Raw genomic sequence first — 14,079 nt, forward strand, 5'->3', positions numbered from 1 at the left:
AACTTTGATTTGAGACTGGAACATGTCTACCTCTTACGGGGGGTTCTCGGGGGTCCCCCTAGCAGCCCTCGAGGTTTTTTACTTCTCAAGCAATGTTTAGGCTATTCACAGACACTTTCAGACAATAATTTGCAAGCTTTACAAGACAGCTCTAACATGTAAAAAGCAACTACACATGGTTGAAACATTTTTGAAATAAAATTTCATAGCATCTTGACAGTAAGAGGTGGAGGGAAGAACTTTGATTTGAGGCTTGGACATGTCTACCTCTTATGGGGGGGGGGGGTCCTAGGGGATCTCCCCTAGAAGCTTTTTAAGTTTTTTTTTTACCAATTTTGGTGAATCTTATTGTTGGTTTAACGAATGAGTGGCCTCTGGGGTGATGGAGTCCAAGGCCCCCCCCCCCCCGCCAGATCTGCAGTTTTTTGTTTCTATTTAGGCGATTTTTAGGTTATTCATAGCCTCTGAGATATATATTGCCAAACATCGAAAAGCTAAAGTAAATATAACTTTTTACATAAGTTTTCCATGTTATAAAAGTGGGCCTGTGACATTGGTATAGGGTCATTGATATTGCATTTATAGTAAAGTTACTGATGTGTTAGAGCACTTTAGGAGGTCATACCTAGTGTACAATATAAACTTGAATTTGAGTTGTGGTGTCGATACATGTAGTGTCTGAAATAGGAAGTATAGCATCCCTTTTGACAAATTCATACTGAAGAGACTAGAACAATTTAGATTAAGTTCTTTTATAAACTATCCAATAGTATGAAGGTTACCATTACAAAACCTTCAAGTTCACTTTTGCCCCAAAGTGTAAGATAAGTGAAGCACTGATTGTGAAACAGCCAAACACTTACATGGCATGTTCTGTAACTAGTGTTGTAGCTAGGTAATACATGTATTATATGTATATTTTTTATGTATAGTTATGTTTGAACCCTTACATGAAGTAATATGTAAACCATTTACGAAAGAAACAGAGACAAGAACAAATATTATATGTACCACAGGCTAACGAAACTGACTGGTCCCTGACATGTGTTTGAAACTGTTTGTCATGATTTGACAAGTGTCCTGGTTGGAGAGGTACGAGCAATTTGAACAGTATACTCGAACCTGTGCATCATTTCCCTGCCAAGACATTTTTTTTCTAGCAGCAGTGGTCCATCTTTTTTTTCCATAACCCTCTCATATCCGGATTTTTTTTTCAAGCAAATCAATTTGGCATCTTTTTTCCCCCAAAATCTTCCAAGCCCCCCCCCCAGGATATCAAATGGTCCACCTCTTACCACGTGCAACATGCTGAGGAGTACTCCCTAGCCTGTTTCATATTAATACTCGTATTATGCATATTGAATAATCTACGAATGGCATAACGTCATTACAAAATCGCCGCATATCATGTCATCATCGCAGTATTGCATATAGTCATCTCATGTAGTCATGTCGCATGTAGTCATCTCATGTAGTCATCTCATGTAGTCATATCGCATGTAGTCATCTCATGTAGTCACATCGCATGTAGTCACCTCATGTAGTCATATCGCATGTAGTCACCTCATGTAGTCATATCGCATGTAGTCATCTCATGTAGTCATATCGCATGTAGTCATCTCATGTAGTCATATCGCATGTAGTCATCTCATGTAGTCACATCGCATGCAGTCACCTCATGTAGTCATATCGCATGTAGTCATCTCATGTCATATCGCATGTAGTCATCTCATGTAGTCACATCGCATGTAGTCATATCGCATGTAGTCACCTCATGTAGTCATATCGCATATAGTCATCTCATATAGTCATATCGCATATAGTCATTGCAGTATTGCATATAGTCATTGTAGTATTGCATATAGTCATTGCAGTATTGCATATAGTCATTGCAGTATTGCATATAGTCATTGCAGTATTGTATTTTCGAATATTGGCAGGCATTCTACGCCATACACCACACGTGACCTATTACTCGTAGTTATGAAATCACAGTTTATATGTGTTCTAGAGAAATCAGTTTGTTGGTAGTCAAAATTAGGGGAGAATCATTTGATTTCTGTGGGGGGGTTCGGAAAAAAATTGTCGGCAGGTGAAGGAGAAAAAAAAATATTTGATCCCGTAATGGCTTGAGAAAAAAATTATTCCAAGACAGAAATAAAAAAAATTGTTGCGATGTGCTAAAATTAGCAACATTTGGGAATCCGATTCTTCCATTTTGTAACGTGCGGTTCATAACTATACCTACATGTCACTGGTTCACAACTAACTTGAATTCTGTGTAAGTAGCAATATAAGCAGTAGTTTACAATCCATGCTTCTGCTATTTAAATTTTGTACAAGATATAGTTGGTAAAAATGGTGAGTGACTAACGAAGTCCAAGTTAAATCCTAATCTATCCAGAGATATGATTCGTTTTTTTGACGTAATTTCAAACCATGAATACGTTTTTAAGAATCAACCTTTAGAAATACATGTAATTTTGAAGTTGGTTTTTGGATTCTGATATCGAAATTCGTCGAAAATCAAAACATGAATAATGTTTCACTTTCTTGAGCTGTTAGGGGGCACTTTTTATCGCTACATTATTGCAACATTTGTGCCACTGGCAAAGAGACATTGAAGGGAAGGGAAACGAACAACTAAACGTCTTCGTTAGTATCCCGGGGATGACGTGGCACAACAAATCGATAGAAAACCGGTTTATTGACAAAGGACGTCCATGTGTTAAAATAATAAAAAGACTTTTCTTTTCTGAGGTGAAAGCACATTGTTTTCATAATTTAACATTTGCTCACAGATTTCTATTGGACGGTGTGTGAACGAAACCACGGCCTCGTGGTGCGTCTTTACGTCACAGGCACTTGTTTCCGATCCTAGATATATATGTATCAGAATTTTTCTGTCAGAACAATGTGCAACAAAATATTTCGCGGTGACTGGACTTGCACGATCACAGAAACACGTTGTGTTACCCCTTTCATATACAATTGGCTAAACACGTCAACATTATCGATATTACCAACATTTTATTTATTCTGATAGAAACATGTTGATACATAGCCCGGGTACATACAAATAGTAACTCGGCCTCGGGAAATAAGTGCCTGCGCGTCTTGGACGGTGCCGCAAAAGAGGCTGTGGTTTACGACGATGGCAGTGCATCTTGGACGGTGCCGTAAAAGAGACTATTATGTTTTACAACGATTGATATCTATATATATATATATATATATATATATATATATATATATATATATATATATATATATATATATATATATATATATATATATATATATATATATATATATATATATATACGAACGCTTACAGAAGAACAAACGACGGTAAACATAACCAAAAAAGTGTACAATACATCGGATTTTATTTAACCCCAGATCGGTGCATGTGGACGTGGTCACAGGGGCGTGTAATATTGCATAGATTGTTGTTTTCCAGGTCTACAGACTAAATATAACAACCTTTTGAATATATATTCCTACCTGTATAGGGAAAGAGATATTTATAGTATACGTAGTACTATAGATCGATACATTTGTAGCAGCAAGATTCGTATGATATTTTCCTAAGAAAACGGAAATCTAAGCAATAATACACGCCCCTGTGGACGTGGTACGCACGACCAGCGACCCATTCTATGCAAATTAGGTTATTGTTCAACACAGCCCCGCCTTTCAATATGACTTGAGCCAATGAATCAGGCTTTGGCTGACCTAAATCACATTAATCATTATCAGATTTTGATAACATAGGCCACGTTATCTGCATCTGGCGCATCTGGCCAGACAGGTAATGCGAGTGTGCAGTTAGTGTTGATCACTCTAGTACTCTCGTACCAGTGTTGTATGACATCACCTAATGAATCGACATGTCGATTGTTATCGTGTTTGTAGTATTGGGCTTGTTTCAAGTAACTGATCAGGCTGGCGACGATCTTCAAGTTCACAGTGTCGATCTCTCTCCGCAACATACACGTCTTTTACCGTTACCCGACGTATTTCTCGACAATCTTGTCAATAAGTACGGTACAAACGGTAAGCTATCTATGTACCAACTCCAACAATTACTGGAGAGGCTAAGTCTGAATGGACAACACAATACCAACGCAGTTCTCGAAGATGGCGAACACTTTTCCGTGAACAATATGAAAGCCATGGAGCACCCGAACCATCTAGGAAAGTATGATGTCAAGAGAAGCTATGAAGCCAATACGGGTGAAATTGCCCGTACAGTAGGCGAAACTGTCGTCCAAAGCAGCGTACAAGACATAAGGGAGAACACGGTGAGTTAGGATTTGTATTTTAAAATTTAATATAATATTAATCAAAACGTGTAGTGGTCGAACGCGACTGACCATAGCTCTCTCACCGCTGGGGGCTCTTCTAACGAACCATGTTCCAATTAATTAACTACCACGCGACGGAAGTAACAACGTACATTTCTTCCAAGCATAAAAATAGGCTTTATAGGCCAGAACAAATATTTAAAAAAAGCTGTTGAACCTACGAATATTTTTGGAATTTCAATTTTTTTTTTTGATGATGAGCAATATATCCTCACTGGGGTTTAGCATGTTTGTTTTACTTTGAATGTGACATCTTTTCGGCAACAAAACATGCTGCAACTAGAAAGTACAGTAATTATCAGATATATTGAATCATTATGATAGAGACAGCAGTTCCTTGAGTTAAGGGAAGGAGGTACTGAAGGAAGCTTCAGGAATGTGATTTATGATAGGAATGCTCCATAAAAAGTGCACTTTCAAAAATAATGCATACACTCTTTCAATGTGTGTACATGTTTTGGATATGGCGGAGGAGAAAGCCAAAAAAGTACCAAAAACTAAATTTTCTGACCCTTAATTTGCATAATAATAGCTTTACATACAATAATCAGCGAAAATTCAAAAAAGTATCACCCAAAAATTTGAAATTCCCTCTTTTCAGGACCTACACCTTGAACGAGAGGTCTAAAATGATTCCTTTAGGTTATACCGCAACCTAGTACACCAAGCTTTTGTGGCCGTTGCCATGCACAACAGATCATTGATCAGTGACGAGTACATAATCCTAACGTTCTAATACATATGTCTAAAATTGAATCCTGTCCGGAAATTAATGCAAGGGCTACTTGCACAGTTAGTGCACGGGTGCCAGTGAAGCTTGGTGAGATACAATCGGACTAAAAATAAAATCTGATGTAGTATACACATGTACAAGTCACAATTGTTTTGGCTGTTACTTTTACTGTCATTTGTTATTTTGTGAGTGCTTGTTACATACATCTGACACAATACCATTTGTTTTCCAGAACCCAATTTCATACTTGCGAGATTGCCAACCACAATCCATCTTACAATATAACACTCACTGTTCGAAATTGAAAGAAAGAGAACCACCAAACAATAACGATAACGTCATTGTCTGTGTTCCATACTCATTCTCTTTTTGAACAGAGTGCACTGAAGTACTGTACTCATATGTTTCAACATATTACACATTTTCATTAGTTGAGTGAATTCAATCAGCGATCTTGTGTGGCTTGGGGAAAACCTATGGTATTGTGTCAGATGTATGTAACAAGCACTCACAAAAGAACAAATAGCAGTAAATGTAACAACTAAAAACAAATGGTGATGTGCATACTACGTCAAATTTTAATAATATTTTTAGCTGGTATTGGTGATGGTGGTGATGGTGGTGAATACTGTATTTTTCAAAGTGAACCAACACCAACATAATATAATGTTCACTACTTCATTAAACTCCTGTGAATTAGATTCATATTTCACAGTTCGTATGAAGTTTAAATATGTTTTGCTGGTTTTGTTCTGTAGCGTAATTAAATCAGGAATGCATTGTACATCATGTTTTGTTGTGCTTGGGATGAAAATACCAAAAGGGATATTTTTGAAAGTAACCTCTGCCTCACCATGATGTCAAGTGAAGTTTGTAAGAGTGACACTTCAAGTGATGGTTTGAAAAGATTACCCCCCCCCCCCCACCTAAATGACTGGCCTCTTAAAACTCATATTGACTTTTAATAAAATTACTTTATTTCCAATTTGTGACTTGATTTAATCAACTTTGCTCCATTCAAAGTGTTGTTAAAATGATGAAGTTTTACTGAAAGAGGGCAAAATGAAAATTTAAAGAAGATATGGAAGCGGCCAAGAATAATGCTCAATTGGTAACATTTTTAGCACAACTGAACTGAGGTGCAGTAGTGCAATAGCATGGTGAAATGTGTGCTTGTGCGTGTGGGTTTTTGCATGTGCATACATATAACAATCATTTTTAAATTTCTACATGTACATGTATAGGCATGGTGCAGTGTGTGCGTGCGTACACGTGTGTGTGTGTGTGTGTAAATGACTTCAACATCAAAAAATGCCAGCCCGATGTCTGAAATTTCAGAGAGTACTGCTAATGGTACATTTTGTTGTACAATGTAGATGTGTTTGTCCCCAAGACATCATTTACATACAATGCATTGACAATTTACATGTGTGACATGTAGTACTTGTAAATGTAAACAAAGATAAAAATCAAAACTTGCTAGTCACCAAAATTAAAATTTCATTGACTAATCACAGAATTATAAAAATATTTGTAACTAATTTCTAAAACTTTACAATATCAGCCCCTTTTACAGTTTATATTTTCATGTGCCATTCTTCTAAACAGTGTGTACTCTTAACTTCTAAGCCAATATGACACAACATTGATATGCTTGTCTACATGTAAAGTTAGTGTTCCCTTTTGCCTTGCCATTTGATGACTTACAAGACAAACATTTCAGTTTGACTTACAGCAAAAAATATGTTTTTGTTTGAGGGGAATGTACATTTGTAATTGTAAAGCGCTTTGAGCATGGTGTGGGAAAGCGCTATATAAGAACCAACATTATTATTATTAATATTATTATTTGAACATTGTAATGCACTGTGTGTGTGACCATACATGTACATGTAAACATGCTCATGCATTACTTGTAAAATAAATAAAAAAAAAAAAAAAAAAAAAAAAAATGTTCAGTGTAACAAAGTTCAAGTATGTATTGTGAACTGAATTTATTTTTGCAAAATGTAGAGTCTATAGTTGTCTAATAGAATTAATGTACAATGTAGAGTCTACAGTTGTCTAATAGAATTAATGTACAATGTAGAGTCTACAGTTGTCTAATAGAATTAATGTACAATGTAGAGTCTACAGTTGTCTAATAGAATTAATGTACAATGTAGAATCTACAGTTGTCTAATAGAATTAATGTACAATGTAGAGTCTACAGTTGTCTAATAGAATTAATGTACAATGTAGAGTCTACAGTTGTCTAATAGAATTAATGTACAGTGTAGAGTCTACAGTTGTCTAATAGAATTCATGTACAATGTAGAGTCTACAGTTGTCTAATAGAATTAATGTACAATGTAGAGTCTACAGTTGTCTAATAGAATTAATGTACAATGTAGAGTCTACAGTTGTCTAATAGAATTAATGTACAATGTAGAGTCTACAGTTGTCTAATAGAATTAATGTACAGTGTAGAGTCTACAGTTGTCTAATAGAATTCATGTACAATGTAGAGTCTACAGTTGTCTAATAGAATTAATGTACAATGTAGAGTCTACAGTTGTCTAATAGAATTAATGTACAATGTAGAGTCTATAGTTGTCTAATAGAATTAATGTACAATGTAGAGTCTACAGTTGTCTAATAGAATTAATGTACAATGTAGAGTCTACAGTTGTCTAATAGAATTAATGTACAATGTAGAGTCTACAGTTGTCTAATAGAATTAATGTACAATGTAGAGTCTACAGTTGTCTAATAGAATTAATGTACAATGTAGAGTCTACAGTTGTCTAATAGAATTAATGTACAATATAGAGTCTACAGTTGTCTAATAGAATTAATGTACAATGTAGAGTCTACAGTTGTCTAATAGAATTAATGTACAATGTAGAGTCTACAGTTGTCTAATAGAATTAATGTACAATGTAGAGTCTACAGTTGTCTAATAGAATTAATGTACAATGTAGAGTCTACAGTTGTCTAATAGAATTAATGTACAATGTAGAGTCTACAGTTGTCTAATAGAATTAATGTACAATGTAGAGTCTACAGTTGTCTAATAGAATTAATGTACAATGTAGAGTCTATAGTTGTCTAATAGAATTAATGTACAATGTAGAGTCTACAGTTGTCTAATAGAATTAATGTACAATGTAGAGTCTACAGTTGTCTAATAGAATTAATGTACAATGTAGAGTCTACAGTTGTCTAATAGAATTAATGTACAATATAGAGTGTATAGTTGTCTAATAGAATTAATGTACAATGTAGAGTCTACAGTTGTCTAATAGAATTAATGTACAATGTAGAGTCTACAGTTGTCTAATAGAATTAATGTACAATGTAGAGTCTACAGTTGTCTCATAGAATTAATGTACAATGTAGAGTCTACAGTTGTCTAATAGAATTAATGTACAATGTAGAGTCTACAGTTGTCTAATAGAATTAATGTACAATGTAGAGTCTACACTTTATTACGTAATTACTTCGCTAAAACCAAAACTGCATAGTGGAAGAGCTGAACAACAGAACTAACTTCTACACATTACAAACAAACAAAACAGCAGAGCTATTCTGACCAATAGGTCACTTGTTCACAAACGTGATTCAGTATTTGTTAGTGGTTTAAGACAATCGTTTAAAAAATATTGACATTGAGAGATGTCAATGTCATTGACAAACAAATTTACTGCTCATCAGAGAAACTTGACTAGTGTTTGCTACTACGTAGTAGTGTCGTAGTGCGCACAATGTATGTACTTTGGATCAACTCACTGTCTCCAAAGGCCTGATTGGGAGTATATTCATAGGAGCACATGTGGTGTGATTATATGTTGGCGACAACAAAGACAGTCAAGGCCAATTGTTCTCTCCAAAATGTAATAAATAGTACCAACCTGTGAACCTTTATTCAATAACAGAATCGTGAGAATGGTATGAAACAATCAGTGAATAAGTGTAACACTTGTTACAAGCTGTGACAGCACTATACAAGTACACTTGACACAGATTGTATTTGCCAGGCCATAAACAATAGAGATTTCATTTTACAACAACATCCACTAAAAGTATATGTTAAACCATGCCATGCTGTCCCCACGTGTACATGTATACCAGCCATTCATTAAATCTATGCAAATGTATTGATGGTGATATACAGCCAGTAAGGTATACTGTATATTTATATGGTGAAAGAAACATAGTTTGCAATATGTGAGAAAATAAATTGCAAAAATTGTATGCAGTTGAACCACAGAATGAGTGGTTGGCAAGTACAATTGTATGCCAACTATTAAAGTGATAGTATTAATACTACTGTATGTACCCAAGGTGCAAACAGGCTATATTGTAGGTGTCCATGCTACAGAAGTATTAGGTTTGTGCGGATATGCAACAGAATAACGTTGTTTATCTGGGAGGAGCATTTGACCCAGGTAGTTTATCATCATATAAGCAGTGGTTCACACATATCAGTTACATAGTCTTACAAAACTGTACCTAATCCAAACACAGGGTGCTCTGGCTCAGTTAGTTTTGTTTACAAATACAAACAAACAAAACACAAACAAGTGTAAATCAAACAAATAACTAAACAAACAAACAAAATAAACCGACAAATAAGTAGATACATACATGAGTAAACAACAACAAACCAATGAACAAACAATCACTACTTTGCTGTCAATTTTGCCTCGTAAAAATGTGAGTTCTAAGCATATTTGTTCTAGTGAGGTGGATTTTTGACTGATCTGAAGTGAAGTTATGGCATTTTTTTCAGGATATAAAAATTATAATAGTACTCGCTTTTGGGTATGGATGTTGATCAGTCTCAACCCTTTTGGGTTATTTCCAGATGTGACCATGGGGGGGGGGGCTTAGTGTTTGTTTGTTTGTTCATTGGTTTGTTGTTGTTTACTCATGTATGTATCTACTCATTTGTCGGTTTATTTTGTTTGTTTTTGTTTGTTTGTTTACTGGGGGTAGTGTTTGTTAGTCGTCTGGATGGGGACTTATGAATTGGGTTCCGTCTGTCCGTGCGTCCGTCCATCCGTCCGCAGCCGTTTCTTGGAGATTCCTGGACCGATTTTTTTCAAACTTGGTACAGGGGAACATGCTATGGCATACATATGCACATCAATTTGTTTTATGATACGATCCAATATGGCCACCAAGCAGCCATTTTGTTTGCGAATTTTCCATGGCCAAAGCCATAACTCAGACATGCTTGAACATATCTCATTCAAAGTTGGTATTAGGACAGTGTTCTATGATATACATGTGCATATCCATTTTCATCGTGATACGATCCAATATGGCTGCCTGGCAGCCATTTTGTTTGCGAATTTTCCATGTCCAAAGCCATAACTCAGACATGCTTGAACAGATCTCATTCAAAGTTGGTATTAGGACAGTGTTCTATGACATACATGTGCATATCCATTTTCATCGTGATACGATCCAATATGGCTGCCTGGCAACCATTTTGTTTGCAAATTTTCCATGTCCAAAGCCATAACTCAGATATGCTTGAACAGATCTCATTTAAAGTTGGTATTAGCACAGTGTTCTATGACATACATGTGCATATCCATTTTCGTCATGATATGATCCAATATGGCTGCCTGCAGCCATTTTGTTTGCGAATTTTCCATGTCCAAAGCCATAACTCAGACATGCTTGAACAGATCTCATTCAAAGTTGGTATTAGGACAGTGTTCTATGACATACATGTGCATATCCATTTTCGTCATAATACAATCCAATATGGCTGCCTGGCAGCCATTTTGTTTGTGAATTGTCCATGTCCAAAGCCATAACTCAGACATGCTTGAACAGATCTCATTAAAAGTTGGTATTAGGACAGTGTTCTGTGACATACATGCGCATATCCATTTTCGTCATGATACGATCCAATATGGCTGCCTGGCAGCCATTTTGTTTGTGAATTTACCATGTCTAAAGCCATAACTCAGACATGCTTGAACAGATCACATTCAAAGTTGGTATTAGGACAGTGGTCTATGACATACATGTGCATATCCATTTTCATCGTGATATGATCCTCCATACCCGACCAATCCTTTATTGTTGTAGGCATGTTCCATGTCCAACAAGCACACACAACATATCTAAGTCTGTTTGATTTAGGTTCACAAGTGTTGTTGCGTGATCAGAGTAGTGATAATTCCTTAAAACCCAATCATAGCGGGGACTATGTCATTCTCAATGACTTGTTGAATTGTAAACTGATATTCTTGGTTAGAAACGAACTTCGTCATAATATGTTATTTGTATCATTTGTACAAGGGCTCAGATTTGATGAGAATGTTCTAAAGGGGTAGGTAGATTACGATGTGTTCTTGATATAATGATCTCATCAATGATATGCAAATTAGGACTGAAAGTGTGTCTTTTTTGTCAAAAAAAACTACTGTGCAGATTTGATTGAAATTTGGTGCGAGCATTCTTATCTATAGGGGTGTTTAGCTTAAGAATTGATGACGTGATGATCCCATCAGTGATATTCAAATTTGGGCTAAAATGTGTGTGTGTGTGTGTGTGTGTGTGTGTGTGTGTGTGTGTGTGTGTGTGTGTGTGTGTGTGTGTGTGTGTGTGTGTGTGTGTGTGTGTGTGTGTGTGTGTGTGTGTGTGTGTGTGTGTGTGTGTGTGTGTGTGTGTGTGTGTGTGTGTGTGTGTGTGTGATGAAAGATTTAAAGTCAAAAACTTCTGGACTGATTGGCCTGGCATTTGGTAGGGACATTACTTAAGGTGTGTAGATGGAAAACACTTAAATTCAAAAAACTACTTACTGGGCAGATTGGCGTGAATTTTAGTGGGAACATTCTTAGGGGTAAGTAAATTAAGATTTGTTCATGACATGATGATTCCCTCAGCAATATGCAAATTAGGACTTGAAATGTTTCTTTTTGGTCAAAAACCTATAATTCCAAAACTACTCAGTGGATTGGGCTGAAGTTTAACAGGGATACATCTGTGGGTGTATTGATGAAGAAATATTAAGCATATAATGATCTCATCAGTAATATGCAAATTAGGTGTGAAAATGTGAATTTTGGTCAAAAATATATTTCTCTATAAGTCAGTGAGACTGAAACTTGGCGAGATGTTTCTAGAAGTGTTATTCTGCAGATTTTCTTCACAATGGACCCTAACAACCATAACCATAACCATGCCCTACAACCAAATGGCAGTATATTTTGGTAAAATAACAACATTATCTGGTAGGCAAGTGAGTAAACATTCAAAAAGTGTATGCAAATATCCCTAGCAACCATGACCATGCCCATAACAACAGCAAAATGGTCGTATATTTCACAAAGATAACAGGGATTAATAGACAATTGAATAAACATTCAAAAAATGTATGTAAATTTGCCGAGCAACAAGGCCACGCCCATAGCAACAGCCAAATAATCATGTATATTGCAAAGATAACAGGAATTGAAAGACAAATGAATAAACATTCAAAAAATGTATGCAAATGTGCCTAGCGAGAAGACCACGCCCATAGCCACAACCAAATGATGACATACATGTATATTGCAAAGATAAGAAGAATTGAAAGACAAATGAATAAACATTCAAAACATGTATCAAAATTTGCCTAGCAACAAGACCACACCCATAGCAACAACCAAATGATCACATACATGTATATTGCAAAGATAACAATGGGGATTAACAGACAATTGAATGAAACATTCAAAAATGTATGTAAATTTGCATAGCAACAATACCACGCCCATAGCAACAGCAAAATGATCACATACATAACAAGAGGGTTAATAGACAAATGAAGAAACATTTTAAAATGTATGCAAATGTGCCTAGCAACAAGACCACGCCAATAGCAACAGCCAAATGATCACGTATATTGTAAAGATAATATCAAGAAGCCATACACAAGTGAACAAAAACATTCTAAAATGTATGTAAATATATCTAGCAACATGACCATGCCCATAGCAACAGCCAAATGATCTCGTATGTCGCAAAGATAGCAACATGGTTGGATAGCCAACTAGATAGTCATTCAGCAAATGAACACATTGTTAGTATGGACTAGCATACGGATAAACATTTAAAAAACTGTACAGTTGTGCTACAACGCCATTGGCGGTATTTTTCAAAACATGTTGACACAACTGGCCCTAGCAACCATGGCCATGCCCTTAGCAACAGTGAAGGGATAGGTATCAGTACATCTATTGTGTTGAACTACTGGGATAGGTACCAGTACATGTATTGTGTTGAACTACTGGGATAGGTACCGGTACATGTATTGTGTTGAACTACTGGGATAAGTAGCGGTACATGTATTGTGTTGAACTACTGGGATAGGTATCAGTACATCTATTGTGTTGAACTACTGGGATAGGTACCGGTACATGTATTGTGTTGAACTACTGGGATAGGTACCGGTACATGTATTGTGTTGAACTACTGGGATAGGTACCGGTACATGTATTGTGTTGAACTACTGGGATAGGTACCGGTACATGTATTGTGTTGAACTACTGGGATAAGTACCACTACATGTATTGTGTTGAACTACTGGGATAGGTACCGGTACATGTATTGTGTTGAACTACTGGGATAAGTAGCGGTACATGTATTGTGTTGAACTACTGGGATAGATATCAGTACATGTATTGTGTTGAACTACTGGGATAGGTACCGGTACATGTATTGTGTTGAACTACTGGGATAGGTACCGGTACATGTATTGTGTTGAACTACTGGGATAAGTACCACTACATGTATTGTGTTGAACTACTTGGATAGATACCGGTACATGTATTGTGTTGAACTACTGGGATAAGTAGCGGTACATGTATTGTGTTGAACTACTGGGATAGATACCAGTATATGTATTGTGTTGAACTACTGGGATACAAATGTAGGTACCGGTACATGTATTTTATTGAACTACTGGGATAGGTATCGATACATGTATTT

At 36.1% G+C, this 14,079-nt stretch overlaps 1 protein-coding gene across 1 annotated transcript in view; it reads left to right on the forward strand.

Annotated features, from left to right (window-relative positions):
• Positions 1-3,961: 3,961 nt before the first annotated feature.
• LOC144434520 (metal cation symporter ZIP14-like) overlaps positions 3,962-14,079 on the forward strand; it is a 44,321-nt gene continuing 34,203 nt past the window's right edge. Inside the window, exon 1 of the mRNA XM_078122981.1 lies at positions 3,962-4,307. Coding sequence (XP_077979107.1) covers positions 4,071-4,307 — 237 coding nt within the window. The 5' untranslated portion in view covers positions 3,962-4,070. The remainder of the gene's footprint in view (positions 4,308-14,079) is intronic.

The sequence above is a fragment of the Glandiceps talaboti genome, chromosome 4 (assembly GCF_964340395.1).
Source record: "Glandiceps talaboti chromosome 4, keGlaTala1.1, whole genome shotgun sequence".
Classification (NCBI taxonomy): domain Eukaryota; kingdom Metazoa; phylum Hemichordata; class Enteropneusta; family Spengelidae; genus Glandiceps; species Glandiceps talaboti.